The sequence below is a fragment of the Arabidopsis thaliana genome, chromosome 3, assembly GCF_000001735.4.
Source record: "Arabidopsis thaliana chromosome 3, partial sequence".
Classification (NCBI taxonomy): Eukaryota; Viridiplantae; Streptophyta; class Magnoliopsida; order Brassicales; family Brassicaceae; genus Arabidopsis; species Arabidopsis thaliana.
The window spans coordinates 5,229,025-5,247,890 of NC_003074.8; the positions used below are offsets into that span (position 1 = coordinate 5,229,025).

At 31.3% G+C, this 18,866-nt stretch overlaps 3 protein-coding genes and 1 long non-coding RNA gene across 4 annotated transcripts; all 4 read left to right on the forward strand.

The window, feature by feature from the left end:
- Nucleotides 1-99: 99 nt before the first annotated feature.
- Nucleotides 100-1,622, forward strand: AT3G15490 (Regulator of Vps4 activity in the MVB pathway protein; the record flags this gene model as incomplete). The annotated part of the gene is made up of 3 exons (NM_112417.2): nucleotides 100-832; nucleotides 968-1,071; nucleotides 1,163-1,622. Exons 1-3 carry the CDS (start codon nucleotides 761-763, stop codon nucleotides 1,620-1,622), a joined length of 636 nt encoding a protein of 211 aa, NP_188168.2. The 5' UTR covers nucleotides 100-760.
- Nucleotides 1,623-5,432: 3,810 nt separating this feature from the next.
- NAC3 (NAC domain containing protein 3) lies at nucleotides 5,433-7,172 on the forward strand. The gene is made up of 3 exons (NM_112418.4): nucleotides 5,433-5,887; nucleotides 5,981-6,249; nucleotides 6,355-7,172. Exons 1-3 carry the CDS (start codon nucleotides 5,707-5,709, stop codon nucleotides 6,856-6,858), a joined length of 954 nt encoding a protein of 317 aa, NP_188169.1. The 5' UTR covers nucleotides 5,433-5,706; the 3' UTR covers nucleotides 6,859-7,172.
- A 3,025-nt stretch (nucleotides 7,173-10,197) lies between these two features.
- On the forward strand, nucleotides 10,198-10,619 carry AT3G03115. Its single transcript, NR_140971.1, has one exon. It is a non-coding gene; the product is annotated as an other RNA (long non-coding RNA).
- A 3,788-nt stretch (nucleotides 10,620-14,407) lies between these two features.
- Nucleotides 14,408-16,486, forward strand: NAC2 (NAC domain containing protein 2). The gene is made up of 3 exons (NM_112419.4): nucleotides 14,408-14,861; nucleotides 15,024-15,331; nucleotides 15,417-16,486. The coding sequence occupies exons 1-3, from the start codon at nucleotides 14,672-14,674 to the stop codon at nucleotides 16,011-16,013; spliced, it is 1,095 nt and encodes a 364-aa protein (NP_188170.1). The 5' UTR covers nucleotides 14,408-14,671; the 3' UTR covers nucleotides 16,014-16,486.
- Nucleotides 16,487-18,866: the final 2,380 nt, after the last annotated feature.

The window sequence follows — 18,866 nt, forward strand, 5'->3', positions numbered from 1 at the left end:
TACGATATATATTCCCAATGGGCTACAAAACAGAGAAAACATTTTACTTAAGAAAGGAGGATTTAGTAAACATAGGTATAAAAAAAAAAAAATAGGTACGTATATTGCAATTTTGATACTATAACACAACGATGATTTCATTGATTGTCCTTACTAAAACTGAAATCTTGATTAAAAAATATCAGGCGACGATTAAATTGCCGCCTCTAATAAATGGAATATTGCAAACTCATGATTCATGAAATGCTTTTTGTATTCCCTTTAGTTAAGTTACTGATGAATCTGTTAATACAAGGAACGTTAATGCATTTAGATTTTCACATTTCATATTGGAAAGGAAAATGCGGGGTTTTCCAGATTTAATACACAAAGTAAATCCTCCTAGTAATTATCTTTAATGTACCACTTTTTAAGGATAATATATGTAGATTTCTTGCTATATATATTCACATCTCATTATTAGGCCTTACTTATAAGAATCTGTTCACATTCTTCACAGAGGAAAGTAAATCATGTTTGCCAAGAAACCAGAATCAAAGTTTGGGTGCTTTTTTAACATATTTGGTGTTCTTCGGTCTCGTTCTTCAAGATGGCGAAAAGCTTCGAAGTGGTAAGAATCTTGGTTTACTTGCTTTACACGGTTAAGATTTCGTTTTTGTTTCGAGTTTTTTTTAATTAATTAATCTGTCTTGTTTGCAGCAAACTCTATATCCAAAATCTGTTATGTTCTGTTAACTTACATCGGAATAGAAGAGAGTGTATGGTCAGACAATCACGGTCCGATATCGCTCAGCTCCTTTCTTATGGTCGCTATTCAGAAGCTCTTCCTAAGGTATCTGAGATTAATCTCAATCACCTGGTAGATTTTTGCTTATTTGATCAAAATCTCTATCACATCACTTAATTTGTTGGTTATTATCCCTTGATTCATCTTTCTTATTCTGATTTGCAAATTTTAAAACTCTAGGCGAAGCAATTCTATGAAGATGAGAGAAGGTTATCGGCATATGATCAGGTTGAGCTCTTCTGCACAACCATCTTGCAGAATATATCTTCTTTGAAATATGAAAAGTAAGTTGTTATTGATATCTTGTAACATACGGTAGCATAAGGAAACCAAAACGGTTCGTAAACCCTAATTTCCGCATGTTTCTCTCGCCAGCAATGTTGATCTGTTACCGGAAGAAACTAAAAAAGCAATGGCCGGAATTATATTTGCTGCATCAAGAATTGGCGAGCTTGAGGATCTTCAACACATAAGGAGCTTCTTCGTTCAAAGATTTGGGCTTAAGTTTGATAAAGAGTGTGTAGATTTGCGCCAAGGAAACGTCGTGGGTTTTGAGATAGTCAAGATTCTAAACACGAATATGCGGGGAGATGAAATTACACATATTGTAAGGGAACTTTCTCATAAGTACAAAACCAACATCACTACTTCTACGGATTCAATAAGTGAAGATTTGGCTTCAAGTGACGATCTCGGCATTGCCGATTCTGATGCGATGAAGGTTGAGAAAATGAAAAGGGCTCTTCGGAGAAAGAAAGTTATGAAGGAGAATTCTAAGTTTTTGCATCCAAATCTTAGAGAGTCTCAGGGAAGAGATCGATCATTCAGAAGATAAGAGTTTGATTGGGATTGTTATTTGGTTAAAAATTAAAATCTTATTACTGTAAAAGAAGGAAGAAAAAAAACGCAGCATATACAATTTTTGTTATATTTTCATAGTATACAGTATTTGATTATTTTCTAATTTTAATGTCAATAAATATCATTATTTTATTTATGCCTTCCTAGAATACTTCTCTCTTGATGCAAATTTTATAACAATGATGCCAAAACATCACATAACATTATAATGCTTTCAGTTTTGTAAATATGATTTTTGAAAATTTATGTTCATTAATGATATGTAACTTCTCACAATAAAAGTCTAATATCCTAATTTAGTTTTTTTTTTTTTAATGAATCATGATCTATAGTATTAAATATAAACATAAAAATATTTAGTTCAATATAAGTGAAAGATATCAAAGGAATATTTTGTAACAGAATTTATCTTTTTGGGTTTGTATTCTTACCCGTAGATTATTTCAATTTTTTATATAAAAAAAAAAAAAAATATGGGTGAAAAATTGATTCAAGAAACAGTTACCAAAGAATTTCATATTTTCACACCAGATTTGAGACTTATTTATCAGCGAATATAAATTGTTTCGTCGTGCTAAAAGTAAAATTATCTAATGTGAAAATGGTACATGTGAAACACCGTCGTGTGTAAAACAATTCGATGCTTGGAAATGGTACTCTCGCTAAATTTAGTGGGTCTCCAAAATTCCATGCGACGACTTAGTTATTTACATAACACTATGAATGGGCTATGCAGTATTTGTTGAGATTGAGATATAATCGTTTTTGCTCTCATTTCATCACATACTCAACTGAATTAGTTCATATGATACTACATCTAGAAGATTATTGGGTAGTTTTCGGTTCAGAATTGCATGAATTCAAGAGATTTAGGACTCCGTATCTGGTACAAGCTTAAATGAACCTATTTCAAACAATAAAAATTAGTGGGCCTGAAACTTTGTTGGGCTTAAAAAATCCTACATACTTTATCGGCTGTAGAAATATATCGATACCTAAACACTAAACAGACCAATATCAATAACAGACCTACTAAACGACTTTGTTCATGTTTAGCGTTTATAAAAAAAGTTAAAAATGTTGGCAACAACATCATCCGATCCATATACTCTTATCAGGAACGGAAAACAAAAAGGTCAATAACAAATAAAAAAATATAATTGGCCATAAGTAGTGAATAGTGATTAAATATGATTTATCCTACAATTATTCGTTAATAACTAACTAAAAATATATTTTCTTATACCAAAGAAAACTATACAAACTACTTAAATCAAACTTGTAAGATAAGATATAGTTGGATGAAGTGGGGGTTTGATCTACGATGGTCATCTTCATTGTTTGATTCCCCCTTTTTCGTTTCTATTCTATTTTAAGAATATGAAAAGACGTATAATATGCACAAGTTGGAGAGAATATTTATCAGCTTTTCAGAGTTTAGTATACTATATATGATCTTATCGAAATTTATACCTTTTCTATATATATATATATATATTAAATCGAAACTTTCTTTGTTATCAGTAGCTTAATGTTTAGAAATATTCTTATTATAGTGTTTGATTAAATATGTTTCTAGAATCGAAAAAAATAAAAAGAAATCATTATATTAAATTACGATAAAAAAAGAAAAATTAATTTAATAAAAAAGGGAAACATTATTTCATTTAACTAGCTAGTATTTTAACAAACAACTAAATAGTTGTAATTTATTGTCATAATATATATATTCTGAATAAGAAAAATCCACATATGTAGCAAATGTATTATACATGTGTATGACAAAAGTTTTACAAAATGGTTGAACTTAAAAAAAAAATATGTCTTAAACATACGTAAGACTACACGTAATATCAAAATTAACATGCTTAGACATAGTAATTATAAAGCTTTATGTAAAGCAAGACTGATTCTATTAATTAATTGATGGATCAACACTTTTAGCAATTGGGGATATTGTACTATTTACTGGATTATGCTTGTGGAGGGAGCTCATGGTGCTCCAGATTATCAAATTTTATATATGGTAGAAAAATAATTATACCATTACAATGTAAAGCATTCGAGTTCGAATTTCATTGGCGCACTTTGATTTTATATAGGAAGATTGAGGTTAAGTTGTAATAAGTGTGATATTCATATTATTATTGGAAGTTTATTGGTTTAGCCATATGGTTTATTCAGCAAACCATTAACTAAACTCACATGTCAAAAGTTGAAACTTATACCACCTTGATATCCACGTCATCAATTCTTAATACACTTTTGTATTTTGACCCAAATTTACGGGGTTACACGTTATGTAATTATGATATATGCATGACATACACGTTATGATATATGCATGACATCGCTAAAATAGCATAATGTTAATTAGTTATCTAAAACTAAAGACCTGTGTGTGGATATTATCTTCCAACATTAACAAAAAAATCCCGAAAAGGAGAAGAACAAAAGCTTTTAAAAAAACTTTGATCACCCCGTTCTATACCAATTGATGTATCTTTAATGGAAGAGAACCATTATAAATAGAAACGAATTAACACCAAATGCACCGTGACACGAAAGATATTGAGTGTAAGAAACCCCAAATTCCTTGTTATATTCGCTTAGAATTATTTTTACAGCACCATGTACATGTGATCACAAGATATCAATTAAAGTTAGCTAATTAACTTTATTTTTCATTTTTTGGGCTACTAGTTTGCTAATTAACTTTTTACCGAGAAAAAACTATCAGTAGAAAGCCAAAAAATTCAATGAATAAGAAAAAAAAAAAAAAAGCCTAAACTTACATACATATATGATATATCTACGATAAATTTGCTGATAAACGATCTGACTTCTAACTAAGATTCCTGTTTTACCTATTTTAAAAAAAAATCGAGAACCATGAATCAAAGCTCAACTATGTTAATCATGATTGAAATCACGTACGTTCTCGAATGCTTAAATAAATATGTTAATCAATAAACCGCCATAAATTGGTTAAATATAAATCTACTTGCAAGAAAATTGTAATTGAACTTTATTTTCAATTGGTAAAATGTTCCTTTTTCACGTACACAAAAAAGTGTTTGAAGAGAAGCGTGTTTGTGTTATACGGACTTACGAAAATCTTGTGTTCCCATTTCTCAACCACAAAAGCCTAATTTCTTGGTACCTCTGATTGTATACTATCGTTTCACAATTACAGTTTCATCTGATTTCAATCAAAAATTACAGTCTCATATGGATCAAATAGAAAAATAACGAGAGTCTGCATCATCAACTCGTGTTTGTTGTTTGTCCCTCTCTCTGATCTTTAACGGCTTTTGACGAAAGAAAAATATCCCGCCTAACTCAACCAATAGACACAAGACATGTGTCGGCTTGTGGTAGTTCTATCCGTATGAAAAACGCTTTCCATGTTACCATCCAGTGAACTCATCCCATCATTCACTTACACGTGTTTTTTCTTCTTGACGACCAAAAAAAAACAATTTGGCACATACCCATTAAAAAAAAAATACTTCTTATTTTTCATAATACTTTTCGTAGATTGTCACTGTTATGTAACTCATTCATAGAAATTTACCGCGTAAATTGCATGAAAAATCACTAGTCTTAAGAATCACCTAATTTGTTTTTCTGAACTTACAAATATTCGCAAATTACTTTCAGTTAACTCCCTAATACTTGGGAAGACCATTGACAATACAAAAAAAAAATCATAAGAGGAGGTACAGTCACACACACAATATTACAACATTACTAATATAAATAATCAACTTTATGGTATAGGTTCAAAGAACCAAAGGGATCGCATAAATCACGACGCTCTAATTGATCCACGTGTCATGATAAACATAAAGTGGGACCCGTATTGAGGCTGCACGTTAACGAAGATTGGGCGGCGGTGTAATATTATATTATATATATACATACACGAGTAGCAGAGCTTCGAAATCTTTAATCTCAGAATACAAAAAAGAAAATCAAAGAAGATAGTTTTGTGATTGTTTTCTATAAAAAGTGCAGATATTTTCTTTGTCCTAGAGAAAGAGGTGATAGGAAAAATGGGTCTCCAAGAGCTTGACCCGTTAGCCCAATTGAGCTTACCGCCGGGTTTTCGGTTTTATCCGACTGACGAAGAGCTGATGGTTGAATATCTCTGTAGAAAAGCCGCCGGTCACGACTTCTCTCTCCAGCTCATAGCTGAAATCGATCTCTACAAGTTTGATCCATGGGTTTTACCAAGTACGTATAACCTAATAACCTTAACCGTGTTTGGTTTCTTTGTAGCTAGTTATGTTTTTTTCTCTTCTAACTTGTCTTTTTGGTTCTTTGTAGGTAAGGCGTTATTCGGTGAAAAAGAATGGTATTTTTTCAGCCCGAGGGATAGGAAGTATCCAAACGGGTCAAGACCTAATCGGGTTGCCGGGTCGGGTTATTGGAAAGCCACCGGTACGGATAAAGTTATCTCGACGGAGGGAAGAAGAGTTGGTATCAAGAAAGCTTTGGTGTTTTACATTGGAAAAGCTCCAAAAGGAACCAAAACCAATTGGATTATGCATGAGTACCGTCTCATCGAACCCTCTCGTCGAAATGGAAGCACCAAGGTATAAATTTAGTTAAATACATGATGTATCCAAAAAGATAAGTATATAGTAATTGTAATTATACTGTTCAACGAATAACATATTTTAAACTGTTTTTATGTTCAGCTTGATGATTGGGTTTTATGTCGAATATACAAAAAGCAAACAAGCGCACAAAAACAAGCTTACAATAATCTAATGACGAGTGGTCGTGAATACAGCAACAATGGTTCGTCGACATCTTCTTCGTCTCATCAATACGACGACGTTCTCGAGTCGTTGCATGAGATTGACAACAGAAGTTTGGGGTTTGCCGCCGGTTCATCAAACGCGCTGCCTCATAGTCATAGACCGGTTTTAACCAATCATAAAACCGGGTTTCAGGGTTTAGCCAGGGAGCCAAGTTTTGATTGGGCGAATTTGATTGGACAGAACTCGGTCCCGGAACTCGGACTGAGTCATAACGTTCCGAGTATTCGTTACGGTGACGGTGGAACGCAGCAACAAACTGAGGGGATTCCTCGGTTTAATAATAACTCGGACGTCTCGGCTAATCAGGGTTTTAGTGTTGACCCGGTTAACGGATTTGGGTACTCGGGTCAACAATCTAGTGGGTTCGGGTTTATTTGATTGTGTAATGGTAACGTAATAAGAAAAACATATTTTTATTTTTTGTCCGTGTCAGATTAGTTAATTAATATAGCGTAGAATTCGAACTCTAGGGTTAGATTTAGGTTCTACGACTTGTATTGTATATTCGTCGTCATTTGTCCTGACATTTACATTTTTGTAAACTTTTATAGCTGGAACTTTTGTATTGATCAATTATTTATTAGAAAAACAGATATTGCATTGGATCTATAAGTTTTGTACTTGCTATTGCTAACGATAAACGATAGAAATGTGAAAGTTTCCTTATCATTCATGACACATTTTTGTGTCAACATCATGTAGTATTATCATTAACAACGAATCAGCGATTCATAATTTATTATATTAATCGCCATAATATATCGATAATCTAGGAACCATAAAGCGAATATGACTTTGCTCGCTATCGCTCATCGTTTAATATTAGTACCAGCTAAAACGAACAATAGATTTGTCATCATCTTTCGCTGATGACGGTAACCATATCATAGCGAACATGACCAAAAATGTATGTTTATCTGAGATGATTTCTAGCCTATAGCACTAGTATACTTTTGTAAAATATAAAAATACTATTTATATAAACACATGTGGCATAAAGAAATTTCGCACGCGATAGTTGTGTATATATTCATTTATGTGCAATGGCATTTGCAAGCCGTAAGGTTTGAAATAGTAATATTGTACAGCTGTTTAAAGAACGTTCAAAATTTGTTAGAGAAATTGATATATATATATTTAAAAGGATATGGATAAAGATGTTATATTGTTTAATGGGAAAAGGATAGTGATGGTATTAGATGGCCAAATCTTAAAGACCAATTGGGGTTTGAAGATAAGAACAGAGAACGGACCGTTTGGGGTTTCCTGAAATTGCACGTGTGAGTCAGCATGGGCTGCTTGTTTGACTAGTTTAGAATCATTTCTTTCCTAAAATAGTAACAATTCACACCGTACAAGTTTTAAACACATCTACGCTTTTTGTTCGTATAAGTAGATTTTCATAATCAAAATTTAAATAGATTTTATCTGATTAACTAATTAGATAAATGTTGTGAAAAATAATTTTTACACCGAAATTAGCTAGGGAGTTTTTCTTTCTAGTCTACATGAATATCCATTACATTGAAATTTAAAGAGTTTATGGAATTTAAAGAATTGGCTATAACTTACGTCTTATTATATTTATTTTCTAAATCACTTAAAACCCTAATAATCGAATTAAGAGAAATCATTGGGCGATTGTTAGTTACTTTTGTCAAACCAATTCTTTGTTCTCTTTGTTTACATTGAAATCTTTTGTCTTCTTAAATAATCCAAAAATAAAATAAATAAAAACACTGTCTTCTTCTTACAAAAACTTTTGGCTACTCAAACAACTTGCGAAACTATAATTTTCTTTCTGTATCTTAAAATCGCAGAAAAACGAGAGATGGAAATGAGTTTGTTAAATATATATTTTCGTTTAAAGTTTGATAATTAAGGTGGCTGGATGTGAAAATATTTCAATTTAAAAAGAAGAAAATATTAATGTTCTACATGTAAATTTTGTTGGACGAAGCTCTACGCAACCCCTTAGAATAGCATATTCTATCGTAAATACATGAAAACGAAGGTTTTGAGTTTAATACTTTGTAACCATTTTGCATAGAAATACTTGTGGTCCATATTCATCAAGATGTTATTGTACGCTAAAGTCTAAACAAATAACCATTCATTCGTCCATATGTGATTAATCAGTAAACGAATACAGGCGCGTACGCAATTACGCATGGCATGGGGTTTAGTGATGTATATTAGTACTTTATTTTTTGCCATGCATCTATTGTAAAAAGTCAAAACATGAAATTAATATAAATCATTTGTTTATATTTTGTTCTTACGCGTAATAACAAATGATTTATACAATAATTTATGATTTTTGGTAGTTTATAACTGGAAGATTCCAAACCAAAATCTAAATTAACGTGTTATTCAAAGAAATGAAAATTTGTCCATATGGTAATTAATGTTTTATATAGGACTTGAGTATGTGTTGGGCCATACGCAAAAAGTGGATTCAGTTAGGCCTATGTATTTCTTTAACAATGGGCCTGAGTATTGGAAACGCAAATTATATATGTATCCAATTATATTTTTGTTAAAGAACGCAAATTATCTTGATCGTGATTATTTTCGTACTGACCGAGACTTGAGAAATCAGACTATTTTCTTTGACAACTTATATTTTAAACAAAAATAAACGTACATAGATACAAAAAAATCCTTGAGTATAACCTTTTTTTTTTCCTTGACTACAACTTTAATGAAAAATAAATCTAAAAACTCAAAAGGCTGAACAAAATGAGATGATGATTATCAGGTACTGTGTATATAAGTGCATAATATTTTGTTATAAAAATTTCGACTCCAAATATATTTTCGAAATAAAATTCAAAAGTGCTTTATAAAAGAACAAAGTTTTTCATTTTTCGCGACCTCAATTGTTCTATGGAGAAAGTTTTTTTTATTGGAGAAAATTTAAAGCTTCATCCATTATTAGTAAACTGGTTATAATTGATGTCAAACGAGTGCAACCGTAAATATAATATCTACGAGTGATTTCAGACTAAGCAATCAGTCTTTAAATATCTCACACATGCAAGTAATGCAATATCTTATAGTATCTAACAATGACATCTGCGATATAAAATACATTTAACCTAGACAAACTTTTTGTTGCTGGGTGATTCTACCGTTGCTTGTGTGACCTTCCGGGGCGTTGAGAAGGTAACAAAGTATATTTAACGAAGCAGACAATTGAGGAGGTCCTTAATCACTTTCCATTTTAAGCTTAAAGACAAAGATTAGAAAGAAAAAATAAAGCAAAGTCTCAGCAGAATCATGTCTTAATCTACTTGATTGATTCTTTCATCAGGCATAATTAATCATGGCCATTAATATCTCTAGATCATATCTCTAAGGAATACTTACGTATAACTTACGTTAAGTTGTACGTATTAGACATGACTAGTTTTCAGAAGATATCAGTAAAAAACATGTGATTTGAAAACTGATTTATATCATTTTGATTACAGATTAAAACTATGATTCCAACTAAGAAAAAGCATAAATTTCGAAAATTGTTTGAAAAATAGTTAACAACAACTTCATAAATAAATTATAAGCATATATATACATAACAACTTAACAAGATGTATATGGTTATAGGGAAAATATAGCTATGTATTTATACATCTTTTTTACATGTCAAAAATATATGGACCGAGTTGGAATTTTTTGGTGAAAAGGGATGGCCAAATAATTATCTAATCAAACATTGGGGCACACAAGATTTTTTAGTTAATTTCATTTTTTCATTTCATTCTTTGTATGCAATTAAAACGAACACATGTGACATGTGAATATGTGATATACCAATTACTTAATATTTCGGCTTTAAAAAGAAAAAAAAAAACGAACAAATCGGACACTGATTTGTTTGAACGGTGCGTACGTGGTGGGATGATGAAGAATTTGATCTTCCATATCGCAAGCTCATAAGATTCTCGCAGTAGTGTTTTTATTACGTGTTCTTTATTTTTTTGTTTAGAACTTGATTACTTAAATCAATCTCCAAGTTTCTTAATTATGTTAATTCTTCGTTTTTTGGATTCTTGCTATAACTTATCTACGTCAAAATTTTGTCCAATTTTACAGAAAAATCACAAAATTAGCATTTTAACACACACACACATACATATATTTAATTGGAAAAAATAGAACTAACAGCATTTTCTTCGTGAAACAAATACAGGAGCACGCATTCAAAAAATTAAAAGGGTCATGCAAAAAGAGCTTTTCTCAAATCCGTTTTGTATATAAGAAATAAGAAAAGAAAATTGTAGCTTTGTTTGATGTCATAAGATTCATGTGTTCTCTTTAATATTATTCTCAACTCTTGGAAATTTGACTAATTAATATGTAAGTTGCACAAAATAATGTAATTATAAGATCAATTCAGAGTTCAGACCAAATGTTTTGTAAGATGTCTCGAAATCTTATACTATATATCCACCATTTTTTATATATATCTTCCCCAAAGGAGTATATTATGTTCACAGCCGATGAATTCGTTATATCCGGGAAAGACCCAAATCAGTTCGAAAGCATATTCTTTTGAAAAAAAGGTTCAAATTAAACACGTTGAAAAATAGAACAGTTTAATTATCCGAGTTAGTTTCTAAAAGGCATGTGTCTTAAAACTTAAATTGAGTGATCACTAACTAACAACCTAATTTGTAACTAAATTTACATTTATTTCATTTAAATAAATTTATCGATGGAATCATAAACGTCTACACATCATATTGGCTTCTGTTTCAGATATCATATAAATCAATAAATCTGAATCTAATGGATGCTTGAAATGAAATAGCACTTTTTTTTTTTGAGCTAAAGAATTTTTTTTGTCAAAATGTTTGACAATCGTCCGATGTTTGGCATGTCACGTTACATAAGACCGTGTAATATGATGTTTAACTTGGCTTAGATATTTTTCTAAATAGAATAAAAGTGTGGTATCACATGATGAAAACTATGGTTACAAATGTTCACACACTGGATTATTTGAAAGTAGGTCGTTTTTTCTGCATAAAGATTTTTTATGAGGAAAGTTTTAAATACAATAAAAAGTTTGAAGTTAGGTTTACTATTATTAAACACCTTGTATGTAGTAGAGTGAAATTTACCAACCTGCTAACATATGTAATATACATGATACATGATACATGCCACGCATGTTTTTGTTATACAATATGCATAATAGTCATATATTAAATGTTTGATTCTTCACATTAAAACCAAAAAAAAATATATATTAAATGTTTGAATTGCCCTGGCATCCCACTTGCTTTAGCTTGGGACTTGTTTAGAGAGTTATAATTAAAATCCAGATTATCGAAATTGTCTTCTTATTTCAAATTTAAAACTAGTTGGTAATTAGTTGATTGGCATGCAGATCTTAGTTAGTAGTGTTGGTACTTTTCCATTGCGCCTAGTCCAAAAAAGATTGTTTTTTTTTCCAATACATATTATTACTGATTTCATATTAAATTTGAAAATTAAAACATTGAAAAGTCGAGTTTACGACCAAAACACTTTGAACGACATTTGGATTGAAGCAAATAATGATATTCTAGTGGTCATCATCATATTGGTCCATATCAATGATATTTTTTTGATAGAAACACCTTTTTACTACTGTAAAATGTGTGAATACTCACAACGTACTAAAAATTATAGGTTCGACGATCTAATTCTTCCCCAAAACTTTCATATAGCACTAGAAGTTTGAAAACTCTTGGTTAAAGAAAATAAAATGGTACTTTCAACAGTTACAAGTGTCTGTATATAATATAATATATTCAATTTATACGTAGTCCAGTTGTGATTGCACGATAACACCGTTATATATTTGGTATCTTTATCAATCAAGATTGTTATATGTTGATTTTTCAAACTAAACCATAATAATATTGACATACGGGATAAGCCCACTATTCAGTACCCACGTTATGTTGAAGATAACACTTACAAATAGGGGTCCCTAACAAATAGTTTAGAGTGTATATATTTGGTAAGAAAACTATTTTAATTATAGAACTCTTAAGTTTTGTAATATATCAAAAAATTGTGCGTGTTTGTGTTGTTGTTGAGATTCTGAACGTCTAGCAAAAAAGAAGTGGTGTGCAACCATGTAAAGCACTAGAAATCTTTGTGAATGCAAATAGAAGGATGTCTCTTGATCTGATGGATGTGACTAAAAAATGATGTAATTAAATTGACTAATTAGAGGTAAGCATTTATTTTAGTTGGTACAACGTGTGTAAAATATGGTCCACATTTCTCCTTTTTTTTTTTTTCTTTTTTTCTTTTTACTACTTTTTCTATTTGTTTTTCAAACAAAGTGCTCTAAACTGACAAAACTGGAGAAATAGTAGGCTGTATTTGATTTTGTGAACCAACCAAAAAACCTTTGTATTTGATTTATAATATTGTGTGTTTTAAACATAAAGAAAAAGATATGAGATAAGGAATCTCATGGTCAGAAGTCAAAACTAGAAAGTCATAAAATAAACCACTCCTAAGAATCTGATAAGTAAACAAACTATATATTTGCACACTAAACGTAATTTAGTGGTCGAAAAATATGCATGGGTTATAATCATCTTATGACGTTGGAAAAAAAACAAGAATAAATCATATAATAATGAAAATATAAAAGTAATCGAAACTTAAAAATGACATGAAATTGGTCGATTTGTTTGTTTCCATAATATTTATTATCTAAAATTCAAAAAATATTCTGGTGGTGCGATTATCTCAATAACAAAAGCGTGACATGTGACATCTGAAACGTAAAACTTTTTTTTTTTTCCCACACCCACCCGGCCATCTTTTTCCACGTCATCAATTTGTTACCTTCTCTGGCGATTTCTGTGGGCCCTACTGCCCCGATTGCCACGTATGAATATATCGTCCATAGGTATCACACGTGTCGATTATTCATTGGATATTTAACAAGAACAGTAACCACACAAAATTAATAAAATCGTATTACAGCATACAAGATGAAATTAGAAAATTTCTTCAACTTTTTTTTGTTTTGCGATATTGTCTTGATAATGTATTATAGTAAGATATAGCGAGTATTTGATTTTATGTGTTAGTGTAAATGGCGAAAGCGATATATATCTTGAAATTATGTACAAATTTTTTGTTTTGTTAAGATATATCGTTTTCGACGTTAATTCCAGCCTCCTCTCCATTGTCGTAGTTCGTCCGTGTCGCGAGGCTATACATAAAAGTCATAAACGCAGAGAAAGAAAATTGATATTTAATTCAATGGTTAATTGTAGCTATTATGTAATTAGCAATGACTAATCTAACCTTATGCAGTTTGGTTAATTTAGTAATTATACACAGACTCGACATGATTAGTCAGGCTTTGTATATGTGTCGCATTGTCGCCACATTAAGATCCTTTAGTGCAACCAAAACACACTAAACTCGGCTGAAATATGGGGCATCTTGTACCTTTTAATTATCGCTGATTACTGATTCACATCAAATATATGGTTCCAAATTATTTTATTAACTCAAGTGTATAGTAATGTTTGACTCTTTTTTCTGCAAATGTTTCGAAGACAAAGTGCTATTAAGTTTTATCAAAACTATGATGTTTTGTAGTTTTAGATGATTATATAACGTTTGTCAATCTGTCTTTTAATTTACTTAAATCATTAGGGCAGGTAACTATATTTAAATAAAAAACAGAGATTGTGTATGAGTTTGAAATAAAAACGTGTTAAAATGGAAAAAATAAACCATGCCAAGTATTTACTTTACTACAAAGGAAAAAGTATACAGAATTTTTACATGATGTCGTATGAATTACATCATGTAATAATAGTAACTTAGATATTCTGTAAGAAAATTAGATTTGCATAATTACGTTAATATCCGAGGGTGTATATAAATAAGAAAGAAAGAACAGAGGATTAAAACCCACAAATTGGCGTTTTATACATCCCCATTTAAAAAGAATGGTAACGCCGACTCTGTGAAGCATTTTTCAGCACTCCTTTCCTTTCCCCCACAAACTAAACAAAAAACCATTAACAAAAAAACCATTCACAAAAAAAATAGAGAGAATCATCTGAGAGAGTAGTAGTGATGATATGATCGCTTCTTCTCCTACAATCTCAGAAACCTCCGATCACGGTTTTAGATATCTTCTACAACGGATACAATGGAGAGCACCGATTCTTCCGGTGGTCCACCACCGCCACAACCTAACCTTCCTCCAGGCTTCCGGTTTCACCCTACCGACGAAGAGCTTGTTGTTCACTACCTCAAACGCAAAGCAGCCTCTGCTCCTTTACCTGTCGCCATCATCGCCGAAGTCGATCTCTATAAATTTGATCCATGGGAACTTCCCGGTACGTACGACCTCATCATCATCATCATCAACAACTACTTTTTTATATATAGTATTATTTGATTTATATGAATTTGTGACCTTTTTTTTGGTTATGATGATCTAAATCTTTTTCTTCTTTTTTCTATAATTTTTTTTTGGTTTGTGGATTCGTTTGTTGCAGCTAAAGCATCGTTTGGAGAACAAGAATGGTACTTCTTTAGTCCACGAGATCGGAAGTATCCAAACGGAGCAAGACCAAACAGAGCGGCGACTTCAGGTTATTGGAAAGCGACCGGTACAGATAAACCGGTACTTGCTTCCGACGGTAACCAAAAGGTGGGCGTGAAGAAGGCACTAGTCTTCTACAGTGGTAAACCACCAAAAGGCGTTAAAAGTGATTGGATCATGCATGAGTATCGTCTCATCGAAAACAAACCAAACAATCGACCTCCTGGCTGTGATTTCGGCAACAAAAAAAACTCACTCAGAGTATGATTCATCGAAATTTTCAAATATTCTTGATTCTTGAATTCTTGATCTTGATTTTGGGAATATTTTTTTATTGTGTGTGTAGCTTGATGATTGGGTGTTATGTAGAATCTACAAGAAGAACAACGCAAGTCGACATGTTGATAACGATAAGGATCATGATATGATCGATTACATTTTCAGGAAGATTCCTCCGTCTTTATCAATGGCGGCTGCTTCTACAGGACTTCACCAACATCATCATAATGTCTCAAGATCAATGAATTTCTTCCCTGGCAAATTCTCCGGTGGTGGTTACGGGATTTTCTCTGACGGTGGTAACACGAGTATATACGACGGCGGTGGCATGATCAACAATATTGGTACTGACTCAGTAGATCACGACAATAACGCTGACGTCGTTGGTTTAAATCATGCTTCGTCGTCAGGTCCTATGATGATGGCGAATTTGAAACGAACTCTCCCGGTGCCGTATTGGCCTGTAGCAGATGAGGAGCAAGATGCATCTCCGAGCAAACGGTTTCACGGTGTAGGAGGAGGAGGAGGAGATTGTTCGAACATGTCTTCCTCCATGATGGAAGAGACTCCACCATTGATGCAACAACAAGGTGGTGTGTTAGGAGATGGATTATTCAGAACGACATCGTACCAATTACCCGGTTTAAATTGGTACTCTTCTTAATCAAATGTGTTTCGCCGCCGGTGTGAAGAATTTTCCGGTGACAGTGAAGATTTTTTTCCGATTGGTGGGGTCATTTGCATGCATTATATAATTTGAGATTTGTGTATATGTTTTGGGTTAATTAATTGGTCACAGGGGTTAGAGGAAGAAGATTATTTAGAGAGCGGAGAAGAAGTGAGGCAACATATAGAAAACATAGGTTTAAAAAATATTACTGTTTGTTAAGTTTAATGATTAAATGTATAAATCTTATACTTAGATGTTTATATATAGTTTGTATAGATGCATATAGTTTCTCTCAATGCTATTTTGAGATTGTATTTTCTTGTAAAGGAAATGTTTTTTAAAAAAAAAAAAAAAAAGTTGTGTAACTATGTATTTTTCTTCACATATGTTGAAAATCACTGATGTTTTTGGACTGAGTTATTGGCTTATTGCTTATGAAAGTTTGGAGGGTATTTTATATAAATTAAAAAACTTCTACTATATGATTATAAATTTAGTTAAGGCGAAATAGTCGATGGTATCAATCAAACTAATTTAGCAATTGTCTGGATAGCATTAAACGCATATTACTCACTATTTTGTCGATTAAACTAATTTAGTCGTCAGTTTTACTAAAACTGTGGTGATAAAGCACCATCAATAAAAAGGATTGTATAATTTTAACTCGTCCCATACATGATTAAATAAAAGTGAGTAGTATATTAACTGGATTTGGAAAATGATATGTTAAAGTATCATTTTACAGAGAAACAGAATATTATGTACATAGTTAAATGATATGTTTTTCTCTTATTTCAAGCACATGCATCCTAATTTTTTTATTCCATTTCCTATATAACGACGCAGTGCCCTGTAAACATTTAAAAAATACATATATTTAGACTTTATATTATAAAAGATAGTGAAAACCAATCCTCTTTAGAAACATCCTGAACTGATCAAAAGTAATGATAAGCTTCAAGTACGTTGTGTAGATAAGAAATTTCAATAATTGCATGTAAAGCTATAAGTATAATATAGTATTATTTATATTATGTTATATATACGAGGCCCATCTCACGTTGATAGTGATTTATCTACTTATTTTCTATATAGTTTTTGTTTGTTTTTTGCATCTATCATTTATTTCATACCAAACCAATCCTCAATTTATAGTAAGAAACTATTTATTTGTCTCGGCAACCCATAATCTTTTGGAAGCAAGAGCGAAACAAATTCGCGCAACTGGATAACGAAAAAAACAAGGAAGAAGAGATTTTCATTATTTTAAACATAAATTTTTGCGTTTGTTATAATCTAGCAAACTAGTACAAATTTTGTTTACTGTATTAGAGTACTTAAAAGTTAATAAAAACATTTTTTATAACGGCCACAAATGAATGAAAATAAAAATAAATCGAATATATAAAATTATAAATTAAGATATTTATTTCATATTCATCTTACCTCAAACTGTAGTAATTTTGTCCTTGATCATAATTTATTATATGATTTGAACAAATAACCCCCTACTTAAAGTGTTTCCAGATATGTTCAGTTCAGGTGTGGATGTCATTTTCTGCTCACAACTTTTTTTTTGTGTGTGTCAACCTGCTCCGAACTTAGATTTTGATTAGACATCGCCAAATATATTCCCATTAACCATTAGATCATACACTCACAACTACAAGCACACAAAATAGATCCCAACTTTAAGGAAATGTTACATTGTTTGATTAAATGATGAGAAAGGTCAAAGAATTGCGATTTATGAAAGGTATTCTTTTGAAAGAAAATATAAAACTAAGAGATAGTATGTATTCTTCGAACATGATTTTTGCTATATTTATCTAGTGGTTATGTCACGAGTTCTTCAAAAAAAAATGATTAGTAAAAAATAAATAAATTTATATATATTGCTATGAGAAAACGGATGAAGTTATCTGAGATATTGATTATTGCGTATTTTTGGACATTTTGACACGTAAATTATATTACGCTTTTGAATCATATTGTATCGTATGTTATTTTTCATAGAACTAACTAGTCGTCTACTTCAGACAAAAAAAAAGGTCAAGAAAGTGGATGTTTAAGAAAAATAGAACGAAAAGATATATTGGAAAAAAGCAGTGTGTGTACATTAAAAAAAATGACGAGCAATGGACCATATGCTTCTACATCAGCAAAAGGAATCATTATCTTTAAACCAAGAAATTAAAGACGCCTTTAATTACATTCCTCTTCTGGATAATAAGTACAAACCACCTTTCAGAAATTTTTATATCCATAGCACTTAATTTTGGAAAACCTATAGTATTCATTTCAGGTTACACTTGCACACCCATTTCTTTTCTTACATTTTCTTTTTTCTTTTCTATATCTTTTGAGACTCATAAAATTTCTTGAAATATCTATATTTTTGCTCCTCGTAACAATTTGGTCCTAAAAATCCCAAAAGGAAAATAGTGCGCAATATCTTGTTGTTTTCACTTCATAAGTTGTTGAAAGAAAAAGAAAGAAAGATTCTGTATAAACAGAGGTAGCAAAATAAAATTAAAAAGCGATTAAGATGAAAAGAACAGCAAGTAAGAGGCATGGAAAATGCACAACGAAGCTCGAGGACAGCTATGTATAGAAAAGCAAAAACAACCGTTACATTATGTGGATATAGATTATTAAATTAAGAAACCAGTAAATACATTTCATTTAAATGGATTGTACAATAAGACCCTAAAACTTTCCTCAAAAAATATCTTTACTTCAAGAATTCAATATCTATTTGAGAAAATACAACTCAGGTTTACTTCACAACCATGTTAACATTAACAACAACAACAACAACAACAACAACAACAACAACAACAAAAA

Excerpts from the sequence above, each read along its gene's own strand:
- NAC3 (NM_112418.4), top strand. The coding sequence starts at position 5,707 with ATGGGTCTCCAAGAGCTTGACCCGTTAGCCCAATTGAGCTTACCGCCG. Across the intron at positions 5,888-5,980 it reads TGATCCATGGGTTTTACCAA|GTAAGGCGTTATTCGGTGAA; the intron begins GTACGTATAACC and ends GGTTCTTTGTAG. Across the intron at positions 6,250-6,354 it reads GTCGAAATGGAAGCACCAAG|CTTGATGATTGGGTTTTATG; the intron begins GTATAAATTTAG and ends TTTTATGTTCAG.
- NAC2 (NM_112419.4), top strand. The coding sequence starts at position 14,672 with ATGGAGAGCACCGATTCTTCCGGTGGTCCACCACCGCCACAACCTAAC. Across the intron at positions 14,862-15,023 it reads TGATCCATGGGAACTTCCCG|CTAAAGCATCGTTTGGAGAA; the intron begins GTACGTACGACC and ends CGTTTGTTGCAG. Across the intron at positions 15,332-15,416 it reads ACAAAAAAAACTCACTCAGA|CTTGATGATTGGGTGTTATG; the intron begins GTATGATTCATC and ends TTGTGTGTGTAG.